This window comes from Propithecus coquereli, unplaced genomic scaffold (genome assembly GCF_000956105.1).
Source record: "Propithecus coquereli isolate 6110/MARCELLA unplaced genomic scaffold, Pcoq_1.0 Scaffold3, whole genome shotgun sequence".
Lineage (NCBI taxonomy): Eukaryota > Metazoa > Chordata > Mammalia > Primates > Indriidae > Propithecus > Propithecus coquereli.
Window position 1 is genome coordinate 14482812 of NW_012148618.1, and position 16809 is coordinate 14499620.

The 16809-nt window shown below is 36.8% G+C and overlaps 1 protein-coding gene across 1 annotated transcript in view; it reads right to left on the bottom strand.

Annotated features, from left to right (window-relative positions):
* PPIP5K1 (diphosphoinositol pentakisphosphate kinase 1) overlaps positions 1-16809 on the bottom strand; it is a 43683-nt gene that overhangs the window by 1544 nt on the left and 25330 nt on the right. Inside the window, exon 29 of the mRNA XM_012649336.1 lies at positions 4677-4790. Within this exon, the coding sequence (XP_012504790.1) occupies positions 4677-4790 (114 nt within the window). The remainder of the gene's footprint in view (positions 1-4676; positions 4791-16809) is intronic.

Genomic DNA, 16809 nt, shown 5'->3' on the forward strand with positions numbered 1-16809 from the left:
TAGTCTAATGTATACTATGAGAGTAACATTAAGGTATATCTAAGATGTCAGGAGAGAGTGCTGAGGCCCACTACATCTAGTTCTTTCACAAATAAACCCCCATCCCAACTCCAAATTCCCATGGCTCCTCATTCCTACTTTGGAAGCATATGAACACTTTAGCCTAGTTGTTCATAATTAGGGTTACCTATCAACATTGTGTAAGACCTCAAAAGCACAAGCAGCCAAAAAAAAAAATAGACAAATGGAATTATATCAAGCTAAAAAGCTTCCGCACAGCAAAGGAAGCAATCAACAAAGTGAAAAGACAACCCACAGAATGTGAGAAAATATTTGCCAACTATCCATTTGACAAAGGATTAATAACCAGAATATATAAGGAGCTAAAACAACTCAATAGCAAAAAACCAAACAATCTAATTAAAATGGACAAAAGATCTGATAGACATTTCTCTAAGGAAGACATACAAATGCCCAACAGGTATATGAAAAATGTTCAACATCACTAATTATCAGAGAAATGCAAATCAAAACTATAATGAGATATCATCTCCAGTTACAATGGCTTTTATCAAAAAGACAGGGAACAATGGGTGCTGGTGAGGACGTGAAGAAAGGGGAACCCTCATACACTGTTGGTGGGAATGTAAATTAGTACTAGTACAGCCATTATGGAGAACAGTAGGAAGGTTCCTCAAAAAACTAAAAATAGAACTACCATATGATCCAGCAATTCCACTACTGGGTATATATTCAAAAGAAAGAAAATCAATATAGTGAAAAGAGATCTGCACTTCCATGTTCATTGCAGCACTATTCACAATAGCCAAAATATGGAATCAACCTAAGTGTCCATCAACAGATGAATGGTGGGGGGGCAAGGGAAATGTAACCTAAACATTTGTACCCCCATAATATGCAGAAATAAAAAAAAAAGAGTTAAAAAAATAGCATGTAAAAAAAAAAACAGATGAATGGATAAAGAAAATGTTGTATATACACATAATGGAATATTATCCAGCCATAAAAAAGAATGAAATCTTTCATTAGCAGCAACAAGGATGGAACTGGAAGTCATTATGTTAAGTGAAATAAGACAAGTACAGAAAAATAAGAAAGGGTAGGCAGGAGAGGGGAATGAAGAGAAGTTGATCAATAGGTACAAATATATGGTCTGATAGAAGAAATAACACCTTGTGTTAGATAGATCAGCAGGATGACTATAATTTACAAAAATATATAGCAGCAGTCCCCAACATTTTTGGCACCAGGGAAGACAATTTTTCCACAGACTGGGGGAGGGAATGTTTCGGGATAATTCAAGTGCATTACATTTATTGTGCTTTCTATTTCTATTATTATTACATTGTCACCTGCCACTCACGGATAGGGTTTTTTTTTTTTTTTGAGACAGAGTCTCATTCTACTGCCCTGAGTAGAGTGCCATGGCGTCAGCCTAGCTCACAGCAACCTCAAACTCCTGGGCTCAAGAGATCCTCCTGCCTGAGCCTCCCAAGTAGCTGGGACTACAGGCATTTGCCACCATGTCCGACTAATTTTTTCTATGTATTTTTAGTTGTCCATTTAATTTCTTTCTATTTTTAGTAGAGACGGGGTCTCACTCTTGCTCAGGCTGGTCTCGAACTCCTGAGCTCAAACGATCCGCCCGCCTGGGCCTCCCAGAGTGCTAGGATTACAGGCGTGAGCTACCACGCCCGGCCAAGGATAGGATTTTTATGAGAGTCTGCAAGCAATTGATTTATTATGGTCTCTGTGCAGTCAAACCTCTCTGCTAATGATAATCTGTATCTGCTGCCACCCCCCAGCACTAGCATCACTGCCTCAGCTCCACCTCAGATCATCAGGCATTAGATTCTTATAAGGAGCATGCAACCTAGATCCCTTGAATGCACAGTTTCCAGTAGGGTTCGCGCTCCTATGAGAATTTAATGCCACTGCTGATCTGACAGGAGGCAGGGCTTAGGTGGTGATGTGAGCGATAGGAAGCAGCTGTAAATACAGATGAAGCTTAGCGAGCCCCACCGCTTACCTCCTGCTATGTGCCCCAGTGCTTAACAGGTCACAGACTGGTACCAGTCTGCAGCCCAGGGGATGGAGACTGTAGATCCATAGTATACTTCAAAATAGCTAGAAGAGAAGAATTCGAAGAATTCTTGGATGGATATCCCAAGTACACTGATTTGATCTTTACAAATGATACTAATGTATTAAAATTATCACATGTACTACTATTATGCATCAATAAAAAATTGTCGCCGGGCGCGGTGGCTCACGCCTGTAATCCTAGCACTCTGGGAGGCCGAGGCGGGCAGATTGTTTGAGCTCAGGAGTTCGAGACCAGCCTGAGCAAGAGCGAGACCCCGTCTCTACTAAAAATAGCAAGAAATTAATTGGACAACTAAAAATACATAGAAAAAATTAGCCAGGCATGGTGGTGCATGCCTGTAGTCCCAGCTACTCGGGAGGCTGAGGCAGAAGGATTGCTTGAGCCCAGGAGTTTGAGGTTGCTGTGAGCTAGGCTGACGCCATGGCACTCTAGCCAGAGCAAGACTCTGTCTCAAAAAAAATAAATAAATAAATAAATAAATAAAAAATTGTCAAAAATTTTCTTTAAATACAAATTCCCAGATTCCATTTCCAGAGATTCTAATTCTATGTTTAGTGTAAAGGCGTAGGTGAGGGGAGGGGGAAGGATGAGGGCAATATCATTTTGTTGAAACACTCCCAGTTGAATCTAACGTATACCTTTTGTTAAGAATCATTCTTTAAAGCAATCAATGTATTTCTGGGGCAGAGGTAATCATTATTAATATCCCAAGAGATAAGTAAGCCAGAGAATATAGAAAAACCTTATAAATAAGAACCGTAGGAAAGAAAATTGTTTACCAAAGATAAAAGACTGCCATGGAACCTCTACATGGCAGAAGTTCTTAACCTTTCTGGGGGTCACTGACCCCTTAGAGGCTCTAATGAAAATCTTCCAGGAAAAATGTACATATGAATATTCACACTCATCTTTGCATATGATTCCTGAGGCTTATAGACTCTACTTAAACCCATCCATGGAGCCAAAGTTAAGACCCTCTAAGTCTTGGGACCCTCTAAATTATAGGTTTGTGCGTATTTCTATTGCATATATAGAAAACATAAAATTAATTTCTTTGAGTATAATAAAGACCTTAGAATCTTTAATCACACTGTGGGACAATTCCTACTCCAGCATCTATTTCTGCATTGACCTCTAGTAAGAGAATAATCTACTTTTCCCTTTGTAAATACCATGTTTATTGATAGTATTGTATTATAACTATATATTAAAACACTATAGTATCAATGACGATAGATTCTCAAAACAGGGAATCCCTGAATACATTGTCATCAAAGAAAACCTGGAAAATTTGGCAAGTCTGAACCTGTAAAAGCTCAGTCAGTCATTGAGTTTATAAGATATGCTAGCTATCTCTCTTCTATAAAGGATCAGAGGAGGCATGCTTCAAGTAGGAAAAGAGAGGGAAATGGTTTTGGTATAAGGCTTTAAGAGATATGGAGTCTATTTCTGGTGCAGATAGACCCTAAAGAAGATGTTTACCAATGAGGCTACATGCCTGATACTGAATCAAAGGTCTAGATGGAAAAAAAGAAAAGATGTAAATTAGCTTTACCTAAGTATAGAAGTAGCCTTAATATCCAGCTTGTGGTCAGAGCTGGCAAATCAAAAAGGTCAAGACAGAAACAAAAGAGGGAGAAGGATAAGATTTCCAGGGGAGCAGAACCCATACACATTCCAGAAGAGGTAAAAGGGGCAGTGTAGGATAATCAAGGTGAGGGTAGGATAATCTGAAATTCAGGTGTCAGGGAGGAAAGTTTCTTCCTTATACCGGGTGCCGGAAGAAGGGCAAAATCTCCAACTGTTAACCCCAATGCTGAAATATAAATCTTTGCTTCATTCCTATCCAAGTAAAATAAAGAAAGGCATGTTTGATTACAGAAGGCAGGATGATAAGGAAAGGATTTTTCCCTCAACAGTCCCTCTGGCCCATAGCCCCACCTTCGATGACTAACAGTATCTTCTCCGCCTTATAGTCATCTTAAGAACTTCTTGTGGCTCCACCGTTCACATGGTTACCAAAAATAATTAGTGATAGGCTACAGGTAATAAAGAAGAGATGGAAAAAGCAGCGTCTCAACTTGAACTAACAGCTGAGAACAGACAACTTGAGAGAAGGGACATGTAGAAATAAGTAGCAGATTCTAGTTTCTTGCTCCCATCTTTTCTAGATGTGTCGTAGGTTGCCTCTTAGTCATCTTTACTGGAGAAAGCTGTAGAGATCAAATGGGGATTGGAGGAGAGTGAAGTCTCCATCCTTTCTTCCCCAAAGGGCTCTTTGGGGCAGAGCTCCCTCCAAATTAAAAATTATTCCCTAATATTGGAGAGGAGTCTCTCTCCAATGAGATAGAGGGAGCATGGAGGACAGATGTGAAGAGAGAGAATAAACAGGCCCTCCCCTCATCTTGGAAGCAGCAGAAAAGACTGCTTCCCTGAATACATATTCCTGGTCTTTCAACCCTCATCTTTCTTCCCCTCATGCAACAGGTCTCTCATTCACCAATCCCTCCACCCCCCTTGGCTTTTGTCTAGGCGAAGGGTTACTTACACCAAGGGGGCCTCTCAGAGCGCTGCTGAAGTTGCAGGGGAGGTGAGTGAAGAGTACGGGGTGGGGAAAATGGGCTATCTGAGGCCTGGTTGCTGTGCAGAGAGTCAAAGAGGGCTGGATAGGTGGGGTGTGGGGAGAAAAGGGGAGAAAAAAAGGCATATGAGGAAGAATCCAAGAGCTATAGGTTCTCAATGTAAGTCAAATCCAACTTACCCCTTTTGGGCTGAGAAGTAGCATTTCCTAGGGACTCTTCCCCCAAACCATTTTCAATTTTTTAAACTGTATATTATGAACATTTTTAAACATTTTTAAAAAGTAGTTGAAAGACTAATGCATCAATACCCATGTACTCATCTCCTAGATTTAACACATTAACGTTTTGCCATACTTGTTTCATCTATTTCTTCATAATAAAGTTCTTTAAAATAAATGACAGACATTATGAAACATTTCACCTCTAAATATTTCAATACGCATTTCTAAAACATAAGGAATTTTTCTTATATAGCCACACACCATTAACAAGCTGAACAAAATTTAAAATAATTCCCTAACATCATCCAATACCAAGTACAAATTCAAATTTCGCCAAATACTCCCCAAATGTCTCTCTCTTTTTTTTCCCTTGAGATAAGGTCTTGTTCTGTCACCCAGGCTGCAGTGCAGTGGCCCGATCATAGCTCACTGCAGCCTCAAACTTCTGGGCTCCCGCAGTCTTCCTGCCTCAGCCTCCCAAGTAGCTAGGACTACAGGCATGAGCACCACGTCCAGCCCAAATGTCTTTTATAGCAGGATCCAAACATGAACCATGCATTGCATTTCGTTATGTCTCTTTTAGTCTAAATAGTGCCCCCACCCCCACTCTTATTCATAGTAACTTTTTGAAAAGAACAGGCCAATTGTCTTGCAGTATGTCATGTCCTACATTCTAGACTTGTCTAATTGCTTCTGCATAGAATCATTTAACTTATTATCCCTTATATTTCCTATAAATTAGAAGTTCGATCTAAAAGACCTAATTAGATGATTCAGGTGAAATAATTTTGTTAAGAATTACTTTAAGAGGTGATCCTATACACTTTATATTGTATCATATTGGAGGCACTTAATGTCTCATTGTCCCATTATAAGTAAGACTAGGTTTACTAACTGGGTTAAGGTGGCATCCACCAGATCTCACTATTGTGAAGTTTTCCTTTCTGATCAGGAGTGATCCTGTGAGGAAAGTCTAGTCGCCCATCAATGTTTCACTTAATGGTGTCAGTATTATCCATTGACAATCCTTAATTATTTTATTAGGGGTGTCAAATGGTGATTTTTCTAATTCTATCAATCCTTCTACATTTACTAGCTAGCATATTTTCTGTAAAGAAGATTTCCCTCTTCAACTGAGGCTATTTTGAACTGCAGTTCACCAAAAAGGTAGGTTAAGTGTTTACTTTCCTTTAATTAGTTTTCAGAGGAAAGAGTTGGTGAACAGTATTCTCCAATGGTGGTGGACAAATATTATTTTATTTTATTATTATTTTCTTTTTTTTGTAGGATTCATTATGGGCTTGTGGATTTTTATACATTCAGTGTACTTTATTTACATATATACAAATATATAAATATTTACATATATAAATATATACTTTTTTCTTTGAGAGATGGGGTCTTGCTCTGTTGCCCAGGGTGGTGCAATCACAGCTCACTGCAACCTCAAAGTCCTGGACTCAAGTGATTCTCCCGCCTCAGCCTCCCAAGTAGCTAGGACTATAGGCACGTGCCAACATGCCCATTTTTAAATTTTAATTTAAAAATTAAAAAATTTAAAATTTTTTTTTTTTTTTTAAAGACAGGGTCTTACTATGTCTCAAACTCCTGGCCTCAAGTAATCCTCCCACCTCAGCCTCCCAAAGTGCTGGGATTACAGGCGTGAGCCACCAGCCCAGCCTATATTACAGCATTTAAAAAGTTTTTTGGGCCGGGTGCGTGCACGAGGTGGCTCACGCCTGTAATCCTAGCACTCTTGGGAGGCCCAGGCAGGAGGATCGCTGAAGGTCAGGAGTTCAAGACCAGCCTGAGCAAGAGTGAGACCCCCGTCTCTACTAAAAATAGAAAGAAATTATCTGGACAACTAAAAATATATAGAAAAAATTAGTCGGGCATGGTGGCGCATGCCTGTAGTCCCAGCTACTCGGGAGGCTGAGGCAGGAGGATTGCTTGAGCCCAGGAGTTTGAGGTTGCTGTGAGCTAGGATGACGCCACGGCACTCTAGCCAGGGCAACAGAGTGAGACTCTGTCTCAAAAAAAAAATAAAATAAAAAAATAAAAAAAATAAAAAGTTTTTTGAATTTATACTTGTGTCTAATTTACTTTACTTTGAAAATTCTGGTTCCTAATAATAGGAACATCATTCCTTATTAGAATTACTTTATAATACAAATATATCAAAATAGCATCAATATCATTATAGTATTAATATCACTACTCATAATTAAACTACTAAATAAGGATTAAAATTATTTTATAGTTCTTGTGTCATCAAAGAATTTACAGTCAGAGTAAATTTGAAAAATTATTTTACCTGTGTGGTTATATTGCTATTTTGATATATAGTTAGGGTCATTTCTTTCTTTTGTTTTCAATTTTAGGGTTTGTTTCTTTTCCCCTTTGATTTAGTTTTCTATTTTGAAAAACATTCACAGGTTCACAAGTCAAAGCCATCTAAGAAGGCACACTCAGGGAAGTCGTGTTTCCTTCATGCCTTTCAGCCCCATTCTCCATTTTTACCTCTAGAGGTAACCAATTTTATTAGTTTCTGGTTTATACTTCCAGCACTTCTTTTTGCAAATATATATGTATTTTTTCTTTATTATATCTCCTTACTTACAAAATAGGTAACATACTAGTAACAGTATTCTGCACCTTGTTTTTTCACTTAATGATATATTCTGGCGATTACTTCATGTCAAATGATGTAGAAATTTCTCATTAGTTTTAACAGATACATAGTATTCAACTGAGTGGATATATCAAAGTTTTTTCAACCACTCTTATACTGAAGAACTCTTGGATTGTTTCCAATACTTTTTACTATAAATAAGGCCACAATGAATATTTTTTATTTTTTTTTCCCACAATGAATAATTTTATGTAAATGTTATTTCAACTTTATGTGGGAATAACCTCAGAATAGAGTCCTGAAAGTGGATTATTGGATCAGAGGTTAATTGTATCTGTAATTCTGTGAGATATTATAAATTCTACATCAATTTATGCCATTTTATACTCCCACCAACAATGTAAAGGACTTCCTATTTCATTAGACTTGCCAAGAAGGTATTTTGTCAAACTTCTGTATTTTTTCCAATCTTCTAATCTGATAGGTGACAAATAATATCTCAGTGTAGTTTTAATTTGCATATCTCTTATGACCAAGATTGAGCATAATTTCATATGTGCAATGGCCATCTGCATTTCTTTCTGTGTAAACTATCTATTTTTAAAAATCATGTTTTTGGTCTTTTCCTTATTGATATATGAGCTCTTTATATGTTAGAATGATTAATTCTACATATATGATATAAATTCAAAAAAATGTTTTTGCTTATGATGTCCCTCTTGGTTTTTTTAAGTTTATATGCTTAATTTATCAATATTTTCCTATTATTTCCCAAATTTGACTTTGATCAAAAGTCAGAATTAGGCTTTCCTTACTTTCAGATGACAAAGGAATTTACCACCACTACCTTGCTTACTTTTAGTATTGACATGGCTTAGTTTTTTTTATTGAGGTAAAATGTACATAATATAAAGTTATCCATCTTAAAGTATATATAGTTTGTGGCATTTAGTACATCCACAATGTTGTGCAACTACCACCTCTATCTAGTTCCAAATCATTTTCATCACCCAAAAAGAAAACCCCATAGCCATTCAATCCCTGGAAACTACCAATCTTCTTTCTGTCTCTATGGGTTTACCTACTCCGGGTGTTTCATTTAAATGGAATGACACAATATGTGATTTTTTATGCTTGGCTTCTTTTACTTGGCATAATGTTTCTGAGGTTCATCCATATTATAATATTTATCGGTACTTCATTCTTTTTTATATCTCAGCAATATTCCATTGTATGTATATACATTTTATTTATCCATTCAAGGACATTTCAGTTGTTTCTACCTTTTGACTGTTGTGAATACTGTTACCATGAACATCTCTGTGAAGGTATTTGTTTGAGTACCTATTTTCAATTCTTTTGGGTACATACCTAGGAGTGGAATTGCTGGGTCATATGGTAATTCTTTGTTTAACTTTTTGAGGAACTGTCACACTGTTTTCCACAGTAGCCGCACCATTCTACATTTCTACAAGCAATATACAAATGTTCCCATTTGTCCACCATCCTCTTTTATACAATTTTTCTTCTTGGTTTTTTATATAGCTATCCTAGGGGGTTGAAGTGGTATCTCATTGTGGTTTAGATTTGCATATCCCCAACGACTAATGAGAGTGAGCTTTTTCTCATGTGCTTCTTGGCTATTTCTCTATCTTCTTTGTAGAAAGGTCAATTCCAGTCCTTTGCCTAATTTTTAAGTTGGGTTGTTTGTCTTTTTGTTGAGTTGTTATGTTCTAGACCCTTATTAGAAACTGATTTGCAAATAATTTGTCTTTCGGTAAGCTGTCTTTTCACTTTTTGATAATGTTCTTTGATGCACAAATGCTTTTAATTTTGGTGAAGTCAAATTTGTCTATTTTTTTCTTTTGTTGCTTATACTTTTGGTCTATCTAGGAATCCACTACCAAATCTAAGGTCATGAAGATTTACCCTATGTCTTCTTCTAAGGGTTTTATAGTTTTAGCTCTCATATTTAGATCACTGATCCATGAGTTAATTTTTTATATGGTGTGAGGTAGAGGTCCAACTTCATTCTTTTGCATGTGAATATCCAGTGGTTCCAGCACCATTTACTGAAGAGACTATTCTTTCTCCATTGAACAGCCTTGGCATCTGAAAACCAACTGGCCATAGATGTACGGATTTATTTCTGGACTCTTGATTTTATTCGATTGGTCTATATTTTTATCTTTATGGCAGTACCACATTGTTTTGATTACTGTAGCTTTGTAGTACACATTTTGAAATTAGGCAGTGTGAGCCCTCAAACTTTTTCTTTTTCAATATTCTTTTGGCTATTCAGGACTTATTGCAATTCCATATGAATTTGAGGATCAGCTTTTCCATTTCTGCAAGAAGGTCATTGGCACTTTGATAGTGATTGCATTATATCCACATACCACTCTGCGAAATATTGCCATTTTAAGAATATCATGTCTTCTATATGAACATGGAATGTCTTTCCATTGTATAGGTCTTCTTTAATTTCTTTCAGCAATATTTTATAGTTTCCAGTGTACAGATCTTTCCATTTCTTGGTTAAATTTGTTCCTAGGTATTTTATTCTTTTAGATACTATAGTAAATGGAATTGTTTTCCTAATTTCATTTTTGGATTGTTCATTGCTGGTGTATAGCAACACAATTGATTTTTTTCTCCTTCTCCTTGTCCCCTACAATTGATTTTTGTGAGTGGATCTTACACTCTGCAACTCTGCTGAATTTGTTCTTTAGCTCTAGTAGTTTTTTGTTTTTTTTTTTTTTTTTGAGGCTTCTTTGTAATTTTCCATATATAGGACCACAATCGCTGTGCATAGGGATAAGTATTATTACTTCCTTTCCAATTTGGATGCCTTTTTTTCCTTGACGAGAATTTTGAGTACAACGTTGAATAGCAGTGGTAGCAGCAGGTATCCTTGTCTTGCTTCTAATTATAGGGGGAAAGCTTTCAGTCTTTCACCACTGAGTATGATATGTGCTGTCAGTTTTCATAAATGCCCTTTATCATGTTGAGGAAATTCCCCTCTATTCCTAGTTTGTGAGTGTTTTTTATCATGAAAGGATGTTGGATTTTGTTGAATGTTTTTCTGTGTCAACTGAGATGACTGTGTTTTTTTCCCTCATTCTGTTAATGTAGTATATTACATTGACTGATTTTTTGTGTCAAATAACCCTTTGCATTCTTTAAATAAATCTCCCTTAGCCATGGTGTGTAATTCTTTTCAGGTGCTGTTGGATTTGGCTTGCTAACATTTTGTTGTGGATTTTTGCCACTATATTCATAAGGGATGTTGTTCTGTAGTTTTCTTATAGTGTCTTTGTCTGATTTGTGCTATCAGGATAATGTTAGACTTGCAGAATGAGTTAGAAAGTATTTTCTCCTCTTTAATTTTTTTGTAAGAGCATGAGAAGAACTGGCATTAATTCTTCTTTAAATGTTTAGTACAATATAATACTTCCATTACTATATGCAATATACTCCAGTAGTTTCTATTACAATTTAGAAATGGTTACTTGTGACCCACTAATTTTTTTTTTTTTTTTTTAGAAACAGGGTCTCGGTCTGTTGCCCAGGCTGGAGTGCAGTGGCATGATCATAGCTCACTGCAGCCTCAAACTCTTGGGTTCAAGCAATCCTTTTGCCATAGCCTCTTGAGTTGCTGGGACTACAGGCCAGCTAATTTTTCTTTCATTTTTTTGTAAACACAGGGGTCTCCCCATGCTGCCCAGGCTGGTCTCGAACTCCTGATCTCAAGCAATCCTCCCGCCTTGGCCTCCCAAAGTGCTGGGATTACAGATGTGAGCCACTGTACCCGGATAGGTCTATTTCCTCTTGAGTCAATTTTTATAGTTTGTGTGTTTCTAAGAATTCATCCATCTCATCTAGGTTATCTAATTTGTTGGCATATAATTGTTCATAATACTCTCTTATAATCCTTTTTATTTCTGTAAGGTCAGTAGCAATGTCCCCACTTTTATTTCTGATTTTAGTTATTTGAATATTCTCTCTCAGTCAGTCTAGCTAAAGGTTTGCCAATTTTGCTGATGTTTTCAAAGAACCAAATTTTGGTTTTGTTGATTCTTCCTACTGTTTTTCTATTCATTATTTCCTTTATCGCCATTCTAATCTTTATTATTTCCTTCATTTTGCTAGCTTTGGGTTTCGTTTACTCTTCTTTTTCTAGTTCTTTAAGGTATAAAGATAGGCTTTGATTTAAGATTTCTTCTTTTTTAAAGTAGGTGTTTACAGCTATAAACTGAGCACTGATTTGGCTGTATCCCATAACTTCTGGTATGCTGTGTTTTCATTTTCCTTCATCTCAAAGAATAATCTAATTTCCCTTGTGATTTCTTCTTTGACCCACTAGTTGTTTAAAAGTATATTATATAATTTCCACATATTTGTGAATTTTTTGGTTTTCCTTCTATTATTGATTTCTAGCATCATTCCATTGTGGTTGGAGAAGATACTCTGTATGATTCAAATCTTTCAAAATTTATTGAGACTTGTTTTGTGGCCTAACATATGGTCTATTCTGGAGAATATTCCATGTTCACTTCAGAAGAATCTAAGTGATCTTCTAAGAATCTAACAATATTCTGTTGTTACTGGGTGGAATGTTCTATATATGTCTGTCATATAGTGTTTATAGTGTTTATAGTGTTGTTCCAGTCCTCTGTTTCCTTACCGATCTGATTTTCTGTCTAGTTGTTCTGTCCATTATTAAAAGTGGGTGTCTCCAACTATTGGGGCTCCGTTGTTTGCTCTGTCTGTATGTAAATATATATATATATATATACACACACACACACATACACTTTTTTTTAAGAGATGGGGTCTCACTATGTTGTCCAGGCTGGCCTCAAACTCCTGGGCTCAAGTGACCTTCCTGCTTCAGCCTCTAAGTAGCTGGGACTACAAGGCATAAGCCATTGTGCCTGGCTTACACGTTTATAACACTTCTATTTTCTTGATAAATTAACCTCAATATTAATAAGTAATGACCACCTTTGTTTCTTGTAATAATGTTTTACTTAAAGACTATTTTGTTAGATATTAGTATTGCTATCCCAGCTCTCTTTTGGTTACTATTTGCGTGGAATCTCTTTTTCTATCTTTTCACTTTCAACCTATTTGTGTCTTTGGATCTAAAGTGAGTCTCTGGCCAGGCACGGTGGCTCACGCCTGTAATCCTAGCTCTCTGGGAGGCTGAGGCAGGAGGATCGTTTGAGCTCAAGAGTTCGAGACCAGCCTGAGCAAGAGCAGGACCCCGTCTCTACTAAAAATGAAAGAAATTAGCTGGACAACTAAAAATACACAGAAAAGCTTAGCCAGGCATGGTGGCGCATGCCTGTAGTCCCAGCTACTTGGGAGGCTGAGGCAGGAGGATTGCTTGAGCCCAGGAGTTTGAGGTTGCTATGAGCTGGGCTGACACCACGGCACTCTAGCCCAGGCAACAGAGTGAGACTCTATCTCAAAAAAAATAAAAAACAAACAAACAAAAAAAATAAAGTGAGTCTCTTATCAAATATAACACACTTGGCATACACACACACACACACACACACACACAAGGAAATGTGGAATCTGTTAGAAAGCAAAACAACATGAGAGAACATGTACTAAAATTATAGTTAAATGTCAAAGCTGGAAGTTTGTCTTCTTAGACTTTTCAGTCTTTTATATTCCTATAACTCTGGCCACATTATAATCATCATTCTGACATCATGTTAGTGTAAACAATAAATTAAATACACAACACACAATTACATTTTCCTAAATCTTGGTTGTTTTCTTCTGCTTGCCTTATTATGATAGTCTTTCAATAAGGAAACCACCAGAGAGGGTTTTTTAAAAAAAAAAATTTTACAGTAAATGATATTCCATCTTTTGTAATAACATTAAAGAACTGCAAATCAGAAAATAAACCAATTCAATTTAAAAAATATAAACAAAATGAATCTCTTATAGTCAGCATATAGTTGGATCATTTTTTTAACATACATTCTGCCACTCTCTGTCTTTTGATTGGAGAGTCTAATACATTTACATTTAAAGTTATTACTGAAAAGGAAGGGCTTCTGCCATTTTGCTATTTATGTATGTTTTATACCTTTTTTTGTTCTTCCTTTCCACCATTACTGCTAGTTTTTGTGTTTAATTGATTTTTTTGTAGTATACCATTTTGATTACCTTTTCATTTCCTTTTTTGTATATATTTAAGGTATTTTCTTAGTGGTTACCATGGAGATTATAATTAAGATTCTAAATTTATAAAATCTGGTTTGAATTGATGGCAATTTAGCTTTGATAACATACAAAAACTCTGCTGCTATAAAGCTCAGTCCCCACCTTATGTTGTTGTCACAAATTACATCTTTATACATTGTGTGCCAATTAACATAGACTTATAGTGAATGTTTTATTCATTTCTGTTTTAAATTATATATGAAATAAAAAGAGGAGCTCCAAGCCAAAAATATAATAACACTGACTTTTTTATATTTACCAATGTAACAACTACCTTTACCAGAGTTCCTAATTTTTTGTATGGCTTCAAGTTACTGTCTAGTATCCTAGTATCTTTTTATTTCATCCTGAAAGGCTCCTTTTAGCATCTTATAGGGGAGGTCTACTAGTGACAAAGTCCTTCAGCTTTTGTTTATCTAGGAATGTCTTAATTTCTCCTTCATTTTTACACAGTTTTGCAGCTATAGAAGTCTTAGTTCATGGTTTTTTTTCTTTTTCTTTTTTTGTTTTGTTTTGTTTTGTTTTGCTTTTTTTGAGACAGAGTCTCACTCCATTGCCCTGAGTAGAGTGCCACGGCATCAGCCTAGCTCACAGTAACCTCAAACTCCTGGGCTCAAGCAATCCTCCTGCCTCAGCCTCCCAAGTAGCTGGGACTACAGGTGCCCACCACCACACCCGGCTAATTTTTTCTATTTTTAGTAGAGATGGGGGTCTCACTTTTGCTCAGGCTGGTCTGGAACTCCTGAGTTCAAGCAATCCTCCCGCCTCGACCTCCCAGAGTGCTAGGATTATAGGTATGAGCCACCGTGCCTGGCCGGTTCATGGTTTTTTTCTTTTAACACTATAAAATGTATCATCCCATTGCCTTCTGCTCTTCATGATTTCTGATGAGAAATTGGCTATTACTCTTAGTAAAGATTCTTTATATGTGACAAGTTCCTTCTTTCTTGCCGCTTTCAAGATTCTCTCTGTCTTTTAACAATTGGATTATAATGTGTCTCAGTGTGGATCTCTTTGTATTTATCTTTCTTGGAGTTGCTGAAGGTATTTGGATGTATAGATTCATGTCTTTTATCAAATTCGGGAAGGTTTTGGCCATTATTTCTTCAAATACATTTTCTGCCTCTTTTTCTTCTCCTTCTGTAACATCCATTATGCATATGCTGACATGACTGATGGTATCCCAGGGTCTCTTCTGCTCATGTTCATTTTTCTTCATTCTTTCTTCTTTCTGCTTCTCATACTGGAAATTTTCAATTGACCTATCTTTAATTTTGCTGATTCTTTCTTCTGTCTGCTCGAATCTTCTATGAATCCCTCTAGTGAATTCTTCCTTTTAGTTATTATACTTTTCAGCCTCAGAGTTTCCTTTTCATTACTTTTTATATTTTTTATCTTTTAACTGAAATTCTCTATTTGTTGAGGCATAATTCTCCTGGTTCCCTTTAGTTTCTTTATTTTATTTTCTTAAAAAAATTTTTTTCTATCTTAACTTTTTGTATTCAAACAAGATGCTTCAAGATGATCCCTTTAGTTCTTTGTCCATGGTCTCTTTTAGCTCTTTGAGCATATTTATTATAAAATAGCTGATTAAAATCTTTGTTTAGTAAGTCTAATGTCTATGCTTCCTCAGGGACCATTTATATTCATTTCTTCTATGAATGGGCCATAGTTTCTTGGGTTTTTTTTTTTTTTGCATGTTTTATAATTTGTTTATAATTATTTTGAAATTTATAACATGTTAACTCTGTAAATCAGATTATACCCCCCACCCGCAGGGTTTGTTTTTGTCATCTGCTACTGGCTCTAGCTGTTTGTTTAGTGACTTTCCTAAACCATTTTTGTAAAGACTGTATTCTTTGTTACATGCAGTCTCTGAAGTCTGTTTCTTTAGCCTGTGTTCAGCCGGTATTTTGACCAAGGTTTCCTTGAATGTCAGAAACCAAAAAAAGAAAAGAAAAAGGAAACGAAGGCTCTTCTAATCTTTGTAGATTGGTTCTGTGTTGAGGTACTCCTTCAACACTTAGCCAGACCATGTACAACTATCCCTTAGCCTTCACTTCCTGCTTGTGCTCAATCTAGAGTTCAGCCAGAGGTAAAAACTAAGGGTCTTCTCAAGTCTTTTCTGTGCACATGCTCTTCGCCAGTATATATGGGTGCTTTTGAATTCCCTAATTTCCCAGAGAAACTCTCCCCCAGGTTTTCCTCCCAGACTTTCATTACCTCTGTTGTTTGCATTAACTATAACATTTTTCCTCAGGCAGCAGTAGTTGTTCATTTGCTATACAATGTTTTTGAGGAACACCCTCTGCATAACCAGTTTTCTGCCCTGAGTTTCAAATTAGGCAAAACAAATGTAGGCATGCACCTTGTGTCAGTCCTTCAGGCAGCACACAGACAGATTAGAAAAAACAAATTTTTTTTTTTTTTTTTTTTTTTTGGAGACAGAGTCTCACTGTGTTGCCCGGGCTAGAGTGCTGTGGCGTCAGCCTAGCTCACAGCAACCTCAAACTCCTGGGCTCAAGCGATCCTCCTGCCTCAGCCTCCTGAGTAGCTGGGACTACAGGCATGCATCACCATGCCCGGCTAATTTTTTCTATATATTTTTAGTTGTCCAATTAATTTCTTTCTATTTTTAGTAGAGACGGAGTCTCGCTCTTGCTCAGGCTGGTTTCGAACTCCTGAGCTCAAACAATCTGCCACCTCGGCCTCCCAGAGTGCTAGGATTACAGGCGTGAGCCACCGCGCCCGGCCAAACACAATTTTTTGAGAATAAGGTCTGCTCTGCTCCCCCTGGAGCCAGGGACCAGGGTCCCGCACAGAGAACATGGGCTGCCATTTCAAAACCACCACCAAGCCAAGGAAGTGGGTGGGGCAAGGGCAAGTAAAAATGCCACAGAGCTTTTCTGCCAATTTTGCATTGCCTCTTTCTTGATTCAGCATTTTTCTAGTTACTATAAACCTTTGACTATTTTCCAGGTTCTGATGGAGTTGGTT